This window comes from Chiloscyllium plagiosum, chromosome 28 (assembly GCF_004010195.1).
Source record: "Chiloscyllium plagiosum isolate BGI_BamShark_2017 chromosome 28, ASM401019v2, whole genome shotgun sequence".
Lineage (NCBI taxonomy): Eukaryota > Metazoa > Chordata > Chondrichthyes > Orectolobiformes > Hemiscylliidae > Chiloscyllium > Chiloscyllium plagiosum.
The window spans coordinates 26,791,365-26,810,754 of NC_057737.1; the positions used below are offsets into that span (position 1 = coordinate 26,791,365).

The 19,390-nt window shown below is 39.1% G+C and overlaps 1 protein-coding gene across 2 annotated transcripts in view; it reads left to right on the forward strand.

The window, feature by feature from the left end:
* LOC122564067 (unconventional myosin-XIX) overlaps window positions 1–17,168 on the forward strand; it is a 62,318-nt gene extending 45,150 nt beyond the window's left edge. The window contains exons 16-24 of one of the 2 annotated variants that reach the window (XM_043718561.1): window positions 1,238–1,378; window positions 1,800–1,907; window positions 2,426–2,496; window positions 2,901–3,013; window positions 3,401–3,570; window positions 7,239–7,368; window positions 11,376–11,461; window positions 16,460–16,804; window positions 16,918–17,168. In XM_043718561.1, the coding sequence (XP_043574496.1) occupies window positions 1,238–1,378; window positions 1,800–1,907; window positions 2,426–2,496; window positions 2,901–3,013; window positions 3,401–3,570; window positions 7,239–7,368; window positions 11,376–11,461; window positions 16,460–16,804; window positions 16,918–17,037 (1,284 nt within the window). In that variant the 3' untranslated portion in view covers window positions 17,038–17,168. The remainder of the gene's footprint in view (window positions 1–1,237; window positions 1,379–1,799; window positions 1,908–2,425; window positions 2,497–2,900; window positions 3,014–3,400; window positions 3,571–7,238; window positions 7,369–11,375; window positions 11,462–16,459; window positions 16,805–16,917) is intronic. The other variant, XM_043718562.1, reaches the window with a different exon arrangement.
* The last annotated feature ends 2,222 nt before the right edge of the window (window positions 17,169–19,390 follow it).

Below are 19,390 nucleotides of genomic sequence, written 5' to 3' on the forward strand. Positions count from 1 at the left end.
ATGATACAAATATCTCAGCAAGAGGCCCTGCAATCACTTCTCTAGCTTCCCACAGAGTTCTAGAGTACACCTGATCAGGTCCTGGGGATTTATCCACCTTTATGCATTTCAAAACATCCAGCACTTCCTCCTCTGTAATATGGACATTTGTCAAGGTGTCACCATCTATTTCCCTACAGTCTATATATTCCATGTCCTTTTCTACAGTAAATACTGATGCAAAATACTCATTTAGTATCTCCCCCTTTTTCTGCGGCTCCACACAAAGGCCGCCTTGCTGATCTTTGAGAGGCCCTATTCTCTCCCTTGTTACCCTTTTGTCCTTAATGTATTTCTAAAAACCCTTAGAATTAAGGAGAAGCCAATTTGCCAAAGCTATCTCATGTCCCCTTTTTGCCCTCCTGATTTCCCTCTTAAGTTTACTCCTCCTGCCTTTATACTCTTCTCAGGATTCACTCGATATATCCTGTCCATACCTTACATATGCTTCCTTCTTTTTCTTAACCAAACCCCTAATTTCTTTAGTCATCCAGCATTCCCTATACCTATCAGCCTTTCCTTTCACCCTAACAGGAATATACTGTCTCTGGATTCTCATTATCTCATTTCTGAAGGTTTCCCATTTTCCAGCCGTTCCTTTACCTGTGAACATCTGCCCCCAATCAGCTTTCGAAAGTTCTTGCCTAATGCCGTCAAAATTGGCCTTTCTCCAATTAAGAGCTAGAAAAGAAGCTGATTGTTGCCAGATCTTCATTTCTAGGTGCAGACATGATAGGCTGAATGACTTCCTTTGGTGTTCTAAATGTTTGCGTCATTGTTGGCATTATACAATATTATTTACACAAGATATACCGTGCAAAAATCTAAGAAACTATAGTGTTTTTGTAACTTCAAAATATATTTTTTACAATGGTGCCAGCAACTTACACACGTACTTGTGTTATTTATTTTAAAAATTAATGTAATATGGATGGCTTAATTAAAATCCATAAAATACTCATGAAATGCTTTTTTTATCTAACCATGAAAAATTGTGCATTAATGGCATAATTATATGTATAAAAGTAAACACAGCATCGCACCACAACTAACAATTTAATTATTAGAATGTTGCACTAAGTTCTATTTTAATAGAACTATAGTTTTTTTTTAAGAGCTTTGCTGTTTACCTTGCTATGACACTATGCAGCAGATGGACCATTATATATCTTGTAAGTCATTTATGTTCTTGTCGTAGGATCCTGTTCCACCAGAGCTGGTGCAGTTATTAGAGAAATCTCAGGATACCTTATTGAAGGAGCTATTTCCTGTTGGAGATAAAGAACACAATGATAGTAAAGCTCAAAACAAAGCAGTCACTGTGGTCTCCAAATTTAAGGTCTGTTTGCATTAACACTGCATTGCTCTTTCTGCCAAATTCAAGATGAGTTTCAACACGTGGGCGGCACGGTGGCACAGTAGTTAGCACTGTTGCCTCACAGCGCAAGAGATCCAGGTTCAATTCCCGCCTGAGGCGACTGACTGTGTGGAGTTTGCACGTTCTCCCCGTGTCTGCGTGGGTTTCCTCCGGGTGCTCCGGTTTCCTCCCACAGTCCAAAGATGTGCACGGTCAGGTGAATTGGCTATACTAAATTACCCGTAGTGTTAGGTAAGGGGTAAATGTAGGGGTATGGGTGGGTTCGCTTCGGCGGGTCGGTGTGGACTTGTTGGGCCGAAGGGCCTGTTTCCACACTGTAATGTAATCTGTAAATCTGTATTACTGTCCTCCAATGTTTCACCATCCCTCTCTTTTCCTGCAGGGTTCACTGGAAAACTTAATGTGTATATTAAACAGCACCACACCTCATTATATCAGATGCATCAAGCCTAACATGGACTGCAAACCTCTCCTTTTCAGATCAGAGGAGGTACTGTCATAAAACAAGAAGAAAATGTTTCTGTTGGTGAAGATACAAGCAATAAATTAGTTTCATTTATTCACATTAAGGTGATAGAATTTGGATTAGTTTGATTTAGGATTGATTATCTCTATATAGGCACATCTGCTTTCAGAAGCTGTAAAATAGAGTTTTGATTTAATAAAAAGTTTTTAACCTTGCCTTGATGTATGCGTTTAGAATGATGGTTTAATAAATTACTTTTGTTAATAGTTTGAAAATATAAACAATTTTAAATGGAGATTTATTTAGAATATGCTCAAGCTTTAGATGTTATGTAATCTTTAATACAGTAGTATTTCTGAGTTTAATATTTTTGTACAACTATTACTCCGCAATATTTAAAATCAATGCATTGTCTTTGTGTACAGTTTTACTGTAGGTGCACCATCCTTTTGGAACTTGTCCATGGTATAGCTAGAAGGAAATTTATATCAAATATTTGCGAGTACTTAAGCTTATTTTCATGAGTGACCTATTTGCTTTAGATTCTCAGCCAGCTAGAAGCTTGTGGTATAATTGAAACAATCAACATCAGTGCAGCTGGATTCCCCATTAGGTATGTTAGTCTATTCTAAGTTATCTTGTTCAAATGAAAAGAACTCATAACTCTTTATGTGCCAGGCATTATTAATTGCTTGTTAAGTGGAATAATGGATCTTCAATGAATTCTAGTTCTTGATGTATACCTAAGCATGATGAAACATAGTATATAGTAATTATGACTTATTTGTTCCTGATGGTTATGAATAACTAATTGTGGAAACTGTATGCTCAAGAAGCTACAAATTGGGCCAGTTATGCACAAAATACTGATTGATTTGACAGGCGATTCCTGTGGAGAAGACCTGGTGTAACATTTACATTTCAATTGACATGGATTAAAAACCTAATTTTTAATGATATGTATTGTAAACTATATTATTGTCCTCACAGGATATCTAAAGGTATTTTATTTTTTAGGATCCTATTCCAGCCTTTTGTGGAGCGCTATGAACTTCTGAAAACAGATTGGAAACTTAATTTTAAAACTGCAGCTAGCTTTAATGGATGCTGTCCTGCAAAAAAGAGGAAAGGTTTGTCATAAAGTTTTTATTAGTAACCCGAGTCATAACATTTACAATGTTAACTGTAATTGAACTGGTTTAATACTGTATTGATAATGTTGCTTTACTTAAAACATGAGTACTTATTTTTGTACTGTTGTTAGGTTTAATGTCCATACTGTTTCTACCTAGTGCTGTATTATGCGTTCTGTTAATTTTTTCTTTTCTTTCCTTTGTTTTTCCCTTCTGTCTTCTTCCAGTATTTTTGGATTTGAATTCACCAATTCCTACACTTTCTGTTTGCTGCCTTCAGTTTGCTAACTGACTCAACTTTGTGTGGTATTTCTGATGCTTTCTTACATCTGCCTGTTATGAAGGTGCTGTTGCCATGGAAATGGATATCGTTTGACTTTGCAGGTTCTTCTTCAGGTGGCAGCACTGAAGCTTTGAACATCACTGTACAAGGCATACTCACTAATGTATTAGCTGGCCAAACTGTCGTCTCATCCTTTAAGCCAACTGAGAACAGGTCATGTAGCTCATTAGTACACTGTGGCAAAACAAGAGTGTTCATGACTCACAGTATGGTAAGTTGCCTAAATTATCTTGAAAAAAATCTGATTAGAAATTTGATTTTTAATTTTCATTAAAGTAGTAGACTATTCACCTCTTCAAGGCTGTCAGCCATTCAAATCATGCAGAACAGCCATGATCTCAAACTTAATTTCCATGTCCTGGTTTCAGATTGCTTAACACCTTTGGCTAGCATAAATCTATTGATCTTAGATTTAAAATTACTAATTGAGCTTCTTTATTGCTTTTATCGGGAGCATTCATCACTTGTGTTCTCTCCTGGCACAGTGGTTAGCACTGCTGCCTCACAGCGCCAGAGACTCGGGTTCAATTCCCGCCTCAGGCGACTGACTGTGTGGAGTTTGCACGTTCTCCCCGTGTCTGTGTGGGTTTCCTCCGGGTGCTCCGGTTTCCTCCCACAGTCCAAAGATGTGCAGGTCAGGTGAATTGGCCAAGCTAAATTGCCCGTAGTGTTAGGTAAGGGGTAAATGTAGGGGTTTGGGTGGGTTGCGCTTCGGCGGGGCGGTGTGGACTTGTTGGGCCGAAGGGCCTGTTTCCACACTGTAAGTAATCTAATCTAATCTAATCTACTTTACCAATTTCTTTCAAAATTACTCAATCAAATCACCTCCTCTCAGCCTTCTAAATGCCAGAAGATCTCAAATCCAACTTGTGTATTCTGTCCTCACAATCTCTTCAGAACTTCTGCACAGCATACCAGTGGATAGGAATAAAATAAAATGGTAGATGGCAGGCGATTGTGGCTGGGAGAGCTGCTCTTAGTTTTGAGTTTTTTTTCAGTGCTGAGCTGGATTTACTCACTTCCTTGCGGCAATAATTGCTGTTTTTTACGAGTTTTGCATTGTTTTTGAAACTTGTTAAAAAAAATCAAAAACAATGAAACTTTAAAAGGGAGGAAGGAAAGGAAGCTTCGGGAGAACGACCACTTGGCAAGGTCGAAGTCCGAGGAATTGCATAAAATTCAGAGATCGGCTTTTATGATGTGGAGGTGCCAGTGATGGACTGCAGTGCACAAGGTCAGAAGTCACATGACACCAGGTTATAGTCCAACAGGTTTATTTGAAATCAAAAGCTTTCGGAGTGCTGCCCCTTTGTCAGGTGACAAGGTGATGTTTGCCTAATGAAGGGCCAGACCTCCAAAAACTTATGATTTCAAATAAACCAAATATAATGTGACTTCTGGCTTTTTATGAAGCAGCTAGAAAGTGTAGTTTCACAGATGTCAGATGAGAAGTTGCACAAGGACTCTGGATGATGGGTTTCACTGAAATAACAAACAAGCAGTGCAGTTTCATAGCCGACCTGGGAGGTTTAATATGGAGCTTTAGTACATCTGCAGAGGTATCAGTGATTTAGAAAAAAAAATCAGTGCTTGAACTACAGGAGAAGAGGACAACCTTTGGTTTTTGAGCCTGATCAGCTAAGTTTTTTTATTTTTAAGACTTGTAGAACTTCTAAATCTTAGATTTTTTCTGTATGTCTATAATAGTGAGTAATGTGAGGGCATTTTATTCTTACATTTATACTGTGATCTGTCTCTTAATTGACTTTTATGTTATGGATTGATATTAAGTTATCCCAGAGCAATGTTTTTGAGCAGTAAGACTAGACTAATGCTGCATTTTGAGCAAAATATGTTCTGTTTGTTTTTATGTTATTTTTGGGTCTGTAGATTGTTAAAGGGGCAGAAGCGGCTTTTAGTAGGGTGATGTGCTTTGCCTAGTAGACGTGAGAGATCAGGGAAAATTTGAATGTTTCTGGAGACTGTGTCTGCAGGAAATATGTTTGGTGGTGAATCCTATCGGACTGCATGGATAGTTGGAGTGGCAGTTAGACGAGTTCACAAAAGCAAAGGGGTGTGCTAGATGGCAGTTTCAGAAAGATAGAAAAACCAAAGATGAAGTCAGATACATGGTTAACCGCTAGGAGTGGTTTGAGATGTAGCCAGGTAGTGCAGAAGATTCCTGTGTCCCCATTTCAAACAGATAAGGTGTTTTGGATACACTCGCAGGGGAGGGCCTATCAGAGATTGCACTGACAGCCAGGTTTTTGGTCCCCTAACTGGCTCTACTGAATGAGAGGTATGTCACGTTCCACACAATCGATTATAATTGGGGACTCTCTAGTCTAGGGTACATACAGATGTTTCTCCAGCTGTCAGCAAGGCATCAGGATGGTGTGTTGCCTTCCTGGTGCCACGGTCAAGAACATCTCCGAGAGCGTGTCTCCTCTACATTGGGGAGACAGGCCGCCTACTTGCGGAACATTTCAGGGAACACCTCTGGGACACCCGCACCAACCAACCCAACCGCCCCGTGGCTGAACTCTTTAACTCCCCCTCCCACTCCGCCAAGGACATGCAAGTCCTTGGCCTCCTCCATCGCCAGATCATGGCAACACGACGCCTGGAGGAAGGGCGCCTCATCTTCTGCCTCGGAACCCTCCAACCACAAGGGATGAATGCAGATTTCTCCAGCTTCCGCATTTCCCCTCCCCCCACCTTATCTCAGTCCCAACCCTCGGACTCAGCACCGCCTTCTTGATCTGCAATCTTCTTCCCGACCTCCCCGCCCACACCCCCTCTCCAGCCTATCACCCTCACCTTAACCTCCTTCCACCTATTGCATTCCCAATGCCCCTCGCCCAAGTCCCTCCTCCCTACCTTTTATGTTAGCCTGCTTGGCACACCTTCCTCATTCCTGAAGAAGGGCTTATGCCCGAAACATCGATTCTCCTGCTCCTTGGATGCTGCCTGACCTGCTGCACTTTTCCAGCAACACATTTTTCAGTCATTGTCTGGTGTCAATCTACCTTGTTTAAAATGTAAACCAAACTTAGCAGCTAACTATCAGTCAATATTAGCTGGTACATTCTCCCTGTCAACTTCTCTGTCAATCAGAATTCACATACTAACCAATCAACACTCCTCTCTCATACAGTATAAGTATTGTTTCCCCTTTGGAGTTTCTTGTGAATTATCCTAATGAATGCAAATGTTCTTTTTTTCCAGCAATACTTAAGTTCAGTACTACCAAATGACTAGATTTCTCGATTTTAAACATATCAGGGGATATGGGTCCAGTTCAATAAAATAAGGTAGAAGATAAGCCATGCTGTAGTTGAATGTCAGAGCAGACTTGAGGGTCTGAATGGCCTACTCTTCCTCTGAATTCTTTGTGTTCCTTTGCCAGGGGAGGTGATGACCTATCGCTATTATCGATTATTGATAAATCAGACTATTAATCTAGAGGCATGGATAATGTTTGGTCACCTCAGTTTGAATTCTGCCATGGTAAATGGTGGAATCTGATTTCAATTAAAATCTGGAATTAAGAATCAAATAATGACCAGCTAAGTGGGGAGAAATCCACCCTCTTCACTAAAGTTCTTTAGGGAGAGAATTTGCCATCCTTACCTGGTCTGAGCTACATGTGAGTGCAGACCCACAGCAATGTCACTGAACCTTAATTGGCCTCTGAGTAATTAGGGATAGACAATAAATTGCTGGCCTAGCCAGCGATACCCACAACCCATGAACAAAGATAATCTGGAAATATTCTGCCATCTACTACTGGTGCAATGTACTCACTGTTGCATTGGTAGATTGGATGTGAATGTTTAAAATGGTTAATAAATGTCTACATTATTAAATCTCTTTTAGCTCGAATTGCTCGAAAGGGCAAGACGTCAAACTCTTTCCAAGAAAGCACTTTACATTCAATCTAGCTGGCGAAGATATCGTCAAAGAAAATTAGCACGATCAAGGCGAGCAGCGACCATCATTCAAGCAGGCTAGTATTGTACCTTTATGGCTCATGTTAGCAAAGATTTTAATGATGGAATGAAACACTTTTGTGTTTGTCTTGAGCGTTTCCAACTCTGGTTTTATAATGAATACGTACAAAGGAAATCTCAAATAAAAGTAAAATACTGCAAATGCTTGAAATCTAAAACCAACACAGAAAATTCTACAATGATTGCACAATGTTCACCACCATTTGTGACTACTCAGATGCATGAGTATTCCATGACAAAATGCAACAGAATCTGGACAATATCTAAGCTTGGACTGAAAAATAGAATATATAATTCACACGATACAAATGGCAGACAATAACCATTTCCAATAAGAGATAATCTAACCACAGTCCCTGGATATTCAGTAGCATTACATCACTGAATACCCCACTATCAACATCCTGGGGGTTACTATTGACCAGAAGCTGAATTGGATTTGCCATATAAATACAAGAACAGGTCAGAGGTTAGGAATCCTGCAGCGAGTACGTCTCCTCCTAACTCTTCCAAGCCTATCCACCATTTACAAGTCTGGAATGTAATGGAATACTCCCCAACTATCTGGATGAATGCATTTCCAACAACACTGAAAAAGCTTGACACCATCCAGAACAAAGCAGTTTGCTTCATTAGCACCACATCCACAAATATTCAGTCACTCCACCACACTTGCTCAGTACACAATACTACTATCTACATGATGTACTGTGGAAATTCACTAAGGATCCTTAGGCAGCACCTTCCAAACCTATGACCACTACTATCTCGAAGGACAAGACAGCAGATATATGGAAACAATGTCATCTGCAATTCTCCTCTTAAGCCACTCACCATCCTGTCTTGGAAACCTGTTGTTTTTCCGTCAGTATTGTCAGGTCACACTCTTGGAATTCCTTCCCTGACAACATTGTGGATCTACAGATGGCACATGGTTTGCAGCAGTTCGAGAAGCCAGCTCAGCAATACCTTTTCAAGGGCAGCAGGGAGGGCAGCATAAAATGCTGGTCTGGCCAACATTTCCATGAGTCAATAAATAAAAAGAAACTCAGTAGGTTTGGCAGTGTCTTTGGAGAGAGAGAGAAACATAGTCAACATTTCAAATCCAATATGATTTCTGAAGACTAGATCTCTCCTTCTGCTCAATCTCTGAAAAATTATAATGACAATGAGTTAAAATTTTCAATTGATCCAGCATTCATATCCTTCTAGGAGACTGCATTCCATACTTCGCTACTTTTTTGTCTAAAATAGTGCTTTCTGACTTGACCCCTTCATGACCTAGTTCTAATCTGAAGATTGCACCCTCTTATTCCTCATGGAGAAATATTTCCTTTGTGCCTTATCCATTTGATGTTCTAAACACCGAGAAACTACCTGTCTTCTAAATTCAAGGAATTTATTAGCTAAAAGTATGCAAACATTTATCACAATTTAACCTTGTTAGGTTGGTATGATTCTGGTCTATTTGAGGTGTAGTTCTCCAAGACAAATATATCCTTATTATTACTGAGTTACCATGCCAGTAACACATATAGTATTCCTATTGAGGTGCATTGTGTGTAGAACAGAAGTATAATTTTCATCCTTTAATCAATTAGCCACCTTAATTCCTTTTTGTACATGTGCACTGCCTTTTAATATTTGTGTACATGGACATCTAAATACATGCAACATTTCCATAGTTTTTTAATGACCAGCTTTTTTTTAAAAAATTCTAATTTTTATTTGTACAATCCATTCAAGGTGACAATTTAGACTCAACTCCAGCTGCCATAATTTTTTCCCACTCACATAATCTGTCTTTGCCTCTTTTGGAATTTGCTCATCTGTCTTCACAATTTAGGATACATAGTAAATTAGATTGTGGGTAAAGTAGATTGTACAACACTCTGTTTCCTCACTGATGATAAATTGCACTAATTGCCCTACTGGTAATCTGAACCTGGCAGGTCTGAAGTGGTTCTCTCCTCCCCTTCTTCTGCACCCCCACCCATGTCTTAAATCCTGGAATCATATTGCAGCTTTTCAGTTTAAAAACAAAATTTCTTAATGTAGAGAGCTATGGAAAGTTATGATTTTTGTAATTTGCTCACCTCACCTATTTCTTTGAATAAGTTTTGGAAATTTATTAATTTAGTCTGTAATTCTGTTAAGTCAGTTTCATCATGGTCATTGCAGCAACAAAGGATCATTAATCCTGCAATAACTTCCATATGATTCTGGCTTGAGTGGTTTCAAACTAACCACTTGAGTGTCGTCAACAGCAATCACTCACTAACGGGAATAATTGTCTGCCCAGGGAATTCCAAATCACTGGTGATGCGTTCTGTGGTCCTTGTCTGGCTGATGACTCCAGTTCCAGAGTCACATATTTGGCAGGTGTTTCCAGGCGGTCAAAGTAGTCCTTGGCTTTGAGATCCTTCCTTGGTTCATTTTCTGTATTTTCTCTTGCCGAAGGGTATCCTCGAAGATTTGTGACCCTTCATAAAGGAGATTCGTCCAAGACCATTTATTCTGAATGAGGGGCTTCCATGCATTTTTGTTGCATTTTTTGAGGGAAGCCTTCAGGGAGCCTTTGAAAGGCTTCCTTTGTCTTCCTCTTGTTCAAGTGCCTTCCTTGAACCGGCTGAAGACTTGTTTTGGTAGTTGGAACTTGGACATTCTAAGCATATGGCCAGACCAGCAGAGTTGATTTCGGATGACCATGGCCTCTATGCTGGTACAATTGGCTGCTTCAAAGACACTGAAGCTAGTGTGCCTGTCCTGACAGCTGATGCAGACAATCTGTCTCAAATAACTTTGCTGGTACCTGTCAAGGTCTTAAGATGGCGACTATACATTGTCCAAATTTCGGAGCCATTGTAAAGAGTCAGAAGGATGACTGCCTTGTACACAAGGATCTTGGTGTCAGCCTGGATGTCTTCGTCATTGAACGTTCTCATTCTTAGGTGCTTGCAGGTCAGGTGCGATGTTAAAACTCCGCAATGGTGTCAGCCTTAGATGAGAAGTAGCTTCCCAGGTAAGGGAAATGTTTCATGTTTGGGAGGATTTCTTTCTGACCTTAATGTAGGATGGACCACAACTTGTATAATACTGCTCTGTTGAAATGTCTCTTCGGAAAGAGAAACAGTTTACATTTTAGAACTCAACATCACAGATGCTGCCAAACCTTCTGAGTATTTCCAGCTTCTGCTATTTTTATTTCAGATTTCTAGTTTTCACTAACTTGTTTCTCTGTAGGTTTCAATTTATATTAACTAAAGTGTTGCTGTTGTACTTTTATTTTTAATACAAGTAAAAAGAAGACAGACAACTCATACAACCTGGTTCCTCAGCTAGAGTAATCAGTTTCAGCTGTCCAAACCAAAAACAATGCACTTAGCTGGCCATATTAGACATTTGTGTATTTGCGTCCCTCACTTCCTCCACCCTAACTTCCAAGTTTAAATTTCATTCTTTCCTTCCCCACTTCAGTTCCATCCTCAAACTAGCTCCCCCACAGTTAAACCTATTCCAACTATTACTAACTCAATTCAATATTTTGACTGTCTCTTCTGCTGATCATAGAACTAAAGAAGAATATCAAGGTATGTAACTTCTGGTCAACTCAACAACAAACTGATTATCTTAAAAATATCCTATGCAATGCATTCAGTTTCTGTAACATGTTGTGTCTTAAGATAGAGTAGAAATAATTTGATTTATCACTTAATAAAACCATTTTTAATTTGTTAGAAAATTGGAAGTAGCAGCTATAAATTTTTCTACAAATGTTCCTTGTTCAACAGAAATAGTCTTCTGCGCCTCATGCTGACATATGTACAAGTAGAACGCAATGTTAGTTTCCAATTGAATTCAAGAGGACTTTTTAAAAATATATGTAATGAAGCTAGATCAAAAGGCATTAGTTTAAAGCTTTACATACATACAGATGGTAGCACTGTATTTACAAACAGCATATTCTTTCTCATTTACAGTTCTTTTATTTGTTTCTCTACAGCAATCAGATCATGGTTGACCAGACGGTGGATTAAAAAACTTCATCATGCTGCAATGGTGCTGCAACGAGCATGGAAAACCTGGAAAGTGAGTTAGAGTATTGAACTCAAAAATGCTACTATGCCTAGTTTAAATGAATAATTTAATACAATTCATGGAAACATAGAAAATGGGAGCAGAAAGAGTCCTTTCAGTCCTCTGAGTCTGATTAGTCATTCAATATGATAATGGTTGATCATCCAATTCAGAACCCTATTCCTGCTTTATCCTCAGACACTTTGACCCTTTCAGCACTAAGAACAACATCTAACTCTTTGAAAATATTCAATAAATTGGCCTCAACTGCTTTTTATGGCACTCTCAGAGTGAAGACATTTGTCCTTATCTCTGTCCTAAATGGCGTATTCCATATCCTTAGACAGTGATCCCTTGTTTTGGACATCCTGGTCATCGAGAACATCCTTCCTACATTTACCCTGTCTTGTCCTGTTAGAATTTTATAGGTTTCTGAGTGAACTTCCCTCGTTCTTTTAAACTGCAGTGAATATAGTCCTGATCCAGTGTCATACATCGAACAAAGAACAAAACATTTACAGCCCAGGGACAGGCCTTTTGGCCCTCCAAGCCTGAGCTGATCCAAATCTACTGTCTAAACCTGTCACCCAATTCCTAAGCATCTATATCCCTCTGCTCCCCACCTACTCATGCATCTGTCCAGACACATCTTAAATGAATCTGCTGTGCCTGCCTCTACCACCTCTGCTGGCAACGCGTTCCAGATACCCACCATCCTCTGTAAAGTACTTGCCCGCTTGTATCTCCCTTAAACTTTTCACCTGTCACCTTGAAAGTGTGACCTCTCGTTATTAAATCCTTCACCCTGGGAAAAACCTTATCTCTATCTACCCTGTCTACGCCGTTCATGATTTTGTAAACCTTATTCAGGTCCCCCCTCAATCACCTTTTTATAATGAAAACAAACCTAACCTACTCAACCTCGCTTCATAGCTAGCACCTTCTATACCAGGCAACATCCTCGTAAACCTTCTCTGCGCCCTCTCCAAAGCGTTCACATCCTTTTGGTAACGTGGCGACCAGAACTGTACACAGTATTCTAAATGCGGCCGAACCAATGTCTTGTACAATTTTAACATGACCTGCTAGCCCTTATACTCAATACCCCGTCCAATGAAGCCAAGCATATCATCTGCCTTCTTGATACTCTATCCACCTGTGCAGGAACTTTCAGTGTACAATGGACCTGCTCTCCCAGATCTCTCTGCTCATCAACTTTTCTCAAGGTTCTTTCGTTCATTGTATAATTCGCTCTAGAATTAGACTTGCTGAAATGCATCACCTCACATTTGTCTGGATTGGAATTCATCTGCCACTTTTCCACCCAACTCCCCAGTCTATCTATATTCTCCTGTATTCTTTGACAGTCCCTTATGCTTTCTGCTACTCCACCAATCTTTGTGTCATCTGCATACTTGCTGATCATACCAACAGTGCCCTCTTCCAGATCAGTTATGTATAGCACAAACAACATTGCCCCAACATTGACCCCTTTGGGACACCACTGGTCATCTTTCTCATTTCGAAAAACTCTCTTCAACTACTACTTCTCTATCTCCTGTTGCTCAACCAGTTCTTTATACACCTAGCTAGAACACCCTGCACACCATGTGATTTAACTTTCTCTATTAGTTTATCATGGAGAACTTTACGAAACGCCTTACTAAAGTCAATGTATATGACATCAACAGCCCTTCCTTCATCTATCAGTTTGGTCACTTCCTCAAAGAACACTAAGTTGGTAAGGCACGATCTCCCCCATACAAAACCATGTTGCTTATCACTGATAAGCTCACTTTTTTCTAAATATAAGTTGATTCTATCTCTCAGTACCTTCTCCAGCAACTTTCCCACCACTGACATCAGGCTCACTGGTCTTTAGTTACCCAGAATATCCCTACTATCCTTCTTGTACAGGGGGACAACATGAACAACCCTCCAGTCCCCTGGCACTTCACCTTTGTTTAAAGATGCAACAAAGTTATCTGTCAGGGCCCCAGCTATTTCCTGTCTCGCCTCCTTCAGCAACCTGGGATAGATCCCATCCGGTCCTGGGGATTTGTCTAGCCAACCCAACATCTTCCCTACTTATGTCAACGTGATCTAGCCTAATCAAACTACTGTCTTTAATCTCAACATTCACCATATTCCTCTCCTCAGTGAACACTGATGCAAAGTAATCATTCAGAATCTCACCCGTTCTCTCAGATTCGACACACAGCCTTCCTTCATTATCCTTTAGTGGACCAAACCTTTCTCTAGTTACCCGCTTGCTTCTTATATAAGAATAAAATGCTTTGAGATTCTCTTTAATTCTGTTCGCTAACGCTCTTTCATGACCCCTTTTAGCCTGCTTGATTCCTCTTTTAAGACTGGTCCTACTCTTCCGATATTCCTCCAGGGCCCATTCTGTTCTTAGCTGCCTGGACCTTATGTATGCTTCCCTTTTCCTCTTGGCTAGTCGTACGATTTCTCCTGTCATTCACGGTTCACGAATCTTGCCTTTCCTATCCTTTGCCTTCAACCGCATATGCCTATCCTGCCCTATCTTTAACCTATCTTTGAAAGCCTCCCACATATCAATTGTGGACTTCCCTTCAAATAGCTGTATCCAATCCACATTTCACAGCTCCTGCCTAATTTTGATATAGTTGGCCTTGGCCTAGTTTAGAACTCTTCCCTTAGGACCACTGTCATCTTTGTATACGAGTATTCTAAAACTTTCTAAATTGTGGTCACTGTTCCCAAAGAAATCCCCCACCACAACTTCTACCATTTGTCCTGGCTAATTCTCCAATACCAGGTCCAATAGGACCCCTTCTCTCGTCAGACTATTGACATACTGCTCTAGAAGATTCCTGGACGCTTCTTACGAATTCTACCCCATCCAGACCTCTGACGCTAAGTGTATACCAGTCAATCTCCCATCACCACTACCCTATTGCCTCTACCTCTTTCCATAATCTGTTTACCTATTTGTTCTTCTACCTCATGCTCACTGTTGGGAGGCCTGTAATACAGCCCCAACAATGTAACTGCACCCTTATTTCTCAGCTTCACCCATAATGCCTCACTACCCAAGCCCTCCATAGTGTCCTCCTTTAGCACAGCCGTGATATCATCCCTAACCAGCAATGCAACTGCCCCCCCACATCACCCCGCCCCCCCAACCTTTTACTTCCCTCCCTGTTCTTCCCTCCGGATATCAGTCTTAGCATTCCAGGACTGATCCTAGCAAACCTTTATTGCATTTCCTCCATAGTCAGAACATCCTTCTTTTTATTAGGAAACCAAAACTGCAAACAATACTCCACGTATGGTTTCAGCAAGGCCCTGTATAATTGAAGCAAGACATCCCTGCTCCTGTGTTCAAATCTTCTCACTATGGAGGCCAATATACCATTTGCCACCACCTCCGCCTATACACCTGTATGCTGATTTTCAGCAACTGGTGTACAAGGACATCCAGGTCTCATTGCACCTCCCCCTTTCCCAATCTATCTCCATTCAGATAATATCTTGCCTCCCTGTTTTTGCTACCAAAATGGATTATTGACATCTATCCACATTATACTTCACCCACCATGCATTTGCCCACTCATTCAACTTGTCTAGATCACATTGAAGCATCTCTGCATCCTCCTCACAGCTCATCCACCCACCCAACTTTGTGTCATCTGAAAACCAGAAGGTATTGTATTTAGTTCCCTCATCGAAATCATTAGTATATCTTGTGAAAAGCTGGGGCCCAAGCACTGATGTCTATAGTATCCCAGTAATTGTTGTCTGGCCATATCAGTACATTAGCTACTGCAATCCAATGCACTTTAATTTTACATGCTCATCTCTTATAATTCAGTAACTATTCAGTGAAATTGTGTTACTGCACTGAATAGCTAAACCTTATCAGATTTTAAAATTTGCATACATTTTCTAAATCTAGTTTCTTAATCTAGAAGTATTGCATTACAGTTGCAGATATTGGATGAGTCTTCTCTAAAAAGAACAATTCAAATTTTGGAATATTCTTATATTGGTACAGATTATATGGAAGTTTAAAAATTTTAGTAATTAGATTTGGATATATTGAACAAAGAATTTTTTTTTAAAGTCTTTAATTTTATAGAATTTATTACATCTTTTAGCTTCTCATGGGTTTTCACATTTGCTGATTTCTTCTCTCTAAAGTCACTTTATAGAATCATTGAATCATTACAGTGTGGAAACAGGCCATTCAGCCCAACAAGTCCACACTGACCCTCCGAAGAGTAACCCACCCAGACCCATTCCCTGACCCTATTACTCTACATTTACCCCTAACGAATGCACCTAGCCTTTTCATCCCTGAACACTATGGGTAATTTAACATGGCCAATTCACCTAACCTGCACATCTTTGGATTGTGGGAGGAAACCGGAACACCCAGAGGAAATCCATGCAGAAACGGGGAGAATATGCAAACTCCATGCACACAGTCGCCCGAGGCTGGAATCGAACCTGGGTCCTTGGTGCTGTGAGACAGCAGTGCTAACCACTAAACCTGTTCGGTTAAAGCAGCAATTGATTTATTCCATAGAAGATCCCATTCATGATATATAAAATTAATGAGCAGTTAATCTACTTGTGGGTTGTTGGCTCGGATATATTGAGAACTTTGTTTTCTTTTTGTCTACATTAGAACAATGAATCCATTACAAAACTGACCCTTAGTTATAAAGTGTGTTGCAATGCCCTGAGAACATTATGATATGTAAATACACTATTGTCCTTTTGCTTTTTATGGAGTCATTTCACCTTTTTCCATGCACTAAAGATTTTAAAGTCCATTCAGAAAGACAGCATCTTCCCTACAGTACTACATTGCAATGAAGATTTATATTTCATACTATGATCTGGAAGTAGGTCAATCCTGTATCCTCTCTGACTCGAGTGTATTATCAAATGAACTAAGCGGGCACTTAAATTCAAATATTCAACTAATCTATGCTTTTTAATTGCAAACATCTTCAGATTAAAATGGAAGTCTTGGCAGCAAAGGAATTGGATGATACAACAGATTTTGAAGAAATGGAATATGTTCCGGATTCTCCTATTTGCTCACCTTCATATCAGTCAAAATATGAACCACCGAACAAGCTTTTCCAAGGTATTCAATTCAGAGATCTAACGTTACGTGCCTGGCCGCTGGGTCTGATCCTTTCGTCTGCTTACATTACTGGAATGACTCCATCCATATCTGAAGCACTTAAGGCCTTTACTCGATTGGCTGCCTTGAAGGTGAAATGGAGAAGCAACTATAAGGTGGAACATAATCAGTTTGATCAGGGTATTGCTTCTATTAGAGCATTACCTGAGGTAAGGATTTTTTGTATAAATTATATTTGTATCCATCTTAAACATTAGTGATGCTCAATACAGTGTGCATTGATGATTTTGTGTAATTGTAACTAAATTTTGTTATTTTCCAGGTGCAAGTAAAGTTTCATTGCAGACGTTCGCCATTGCTTTTTGCTGATATTTATCCTGAACACACACACTGCACAATCATTGGCCTTAACCAGATTTTATTGGAAAAAACGGAAGATTAATAATTTTATTTAGATGTCATGTCCCTGTAATCTTTTTTAATAGAAGTTTGTTACCACAGGTATCTTGGGAGACCTTACTGAATTGCATTGAATTGAATGATTTATTGTCACTTTAGTTTTACAGTGAATAACAGTAGTGAAAAGTTTCAATTTCAATCTCTCATGCTGATTGAAGCCACAGCTAGAAATGTGGATCAAATCTTTATTAGATTAGTCCCTGATCAACATTACTAATGGACCAAATCAGGTTTGGGATAAACTGCATTTATAATTCAAAAAGATATTAAGACAAGATAGGTTTGGTATTTATGCTATCACCAGAAATTGATTTTGCACCTATTGAACAGAATTCACATAATCTCTTAAGTTTTATTGAATCTTTATTATTCAGCAAAATGACATTTTAAAGAAAGCAATACCAGAACAGTGCATTATGGCAACTGCCCAGAGGATCTCAACCTGAGACAGAGATTAGCAATGTTCTGCCTGTTACACGACACTAAACTTTGTGTTTATTCTACCTTTCTGATCAGAATAACTCAATCGAAAATTCATGGATTTTTCCAAATATTGGAATAGCAAAGTTATAATTAAGTGCCTTACCTCACGACATTTGAATTGAACAAAATCTTACAATGCATATGAATTCATAGGAGCACTATTTTTTTTAATTCAGAGATTTCTTGAAATTGGAGGAATGTAAAGCATTTATTTTTCTAAATGTGACATGTTTTAAACCTGACTCTTGTCTTGGGAAACTTGACCGTTTTGCTTTACTAATACCACAACTGTGTTTTTGTTTATGATTCGTGCGATGACATTCTTTAGGACCAAACCAAGAAAAACTACTTTACTGACTTAATACTGGATACTGATTGTATAATAGCACTGAGACTCTTGGGTTTTTGTGTAGAATTTGCTGTCTTGTCTTGATAAATCCCTAAAGACATATCAGACACTAAAGTTGTCACATGCTATATTAAGTTTAGATTACTATCTTTCCAACTTGCTAAGCGATTCATATTTTTGGTTTAAAAAAAAAGGATGTAGCTTCTCCACATTTTGTCATCAATATTGCTTTGCCTCAGCCAGCTGCAATCCCTGTTTAAGCAGGGTATGGATAATTGAATGTAGGTTTATATCAAGAACAAAAAAACTTTTATTGGCGGCGAGTGGTGTTTAGTTTAAGGAAATGGATTGAAATGCGAAGAAAAACATGATTAAGGTCAAGCACCTACGTTCTCTCACAAAGTAACCATACTTTTTTTAAAAAAAGTGTTACCTTTGCTTCCACTTCCTGCCACTTGTTGCCATTTCCTGATGGTCATATCTGAAACCCCTCACTAAGAATTGAACAGCGTTTTAAAATCAAACCAGTCACTTTTTCTAGACAGTCCAACTGAGGTCAGGAACGCACTATGTTAAGAGTATTGGGTTCTGCACCCCTCCAGACTGCTGCTATGTTCTGTATCACTGGGGTGCTAGAGTATATTTCTTTGTTGAAACTACATCTAAGGACTAACTGATTTTTCATTTCAATTCATCACAACACTCATTCTTGAAAGTAACTTAAATTTAGTTATGAGCTTTGAATGTCAGACGAGGGGTGCAGATTTTTAACTGGACAATAAAATTGCACTAAGTAGTAACCTTTGTGTTGATAAATGAAAATGTTTAGATTTAAAAATATTTTGCCAAATTGGCATCTTTTGTTTTTTAAAAAAAAGTCCATGTTACTGAACTCTCCCTTTCCTGATGAAAAGGATTGCTACATTCCTGTCCTCCTGAACAGTAGTAATAATTTTTATTTCTTGAGCAGGGTGATCTCAAGCAGGAGTTTCTTTTTCCATTCTGTAATTGCTTCAAATCAGGGGTCGTTACTAAACAAAAATATGGGATGATGTAATATTCTTTCAAAATAACACTAATTATAAAAGAATGATGTATTTATGTGTTAACTATTTACTCAATGAAAGTAAATTGTATACAGATGAGAAGCTGATCTATATAACAATAAACATATATCCTTAAAGAAGTTGATATTCATTCTTTTTAACTAGGTAAGGGAAGGCTTTTAGACATCGTGCTTAACTCTGTGCTTTTTTTTTTAGGAGTGGTAATCGCATTTTTTCGCAGTTATATTATTTGTAAACACTTTGATCCTTAAATTGACTTCTATCCTTCCAATTCTGTACAGTTTTATGTAGCAAAACCTGAACGTGTAAAATGAAGCTTAATTGTTTTCAAAGAATGAGAATTATCTCATAACTGCAACACCAGTTTCTTCATCAGTACTTCTAGTTTCTAGGAACTGCTGGTGAATTCAGCACTCATGAATTTGGAGTCAATCATA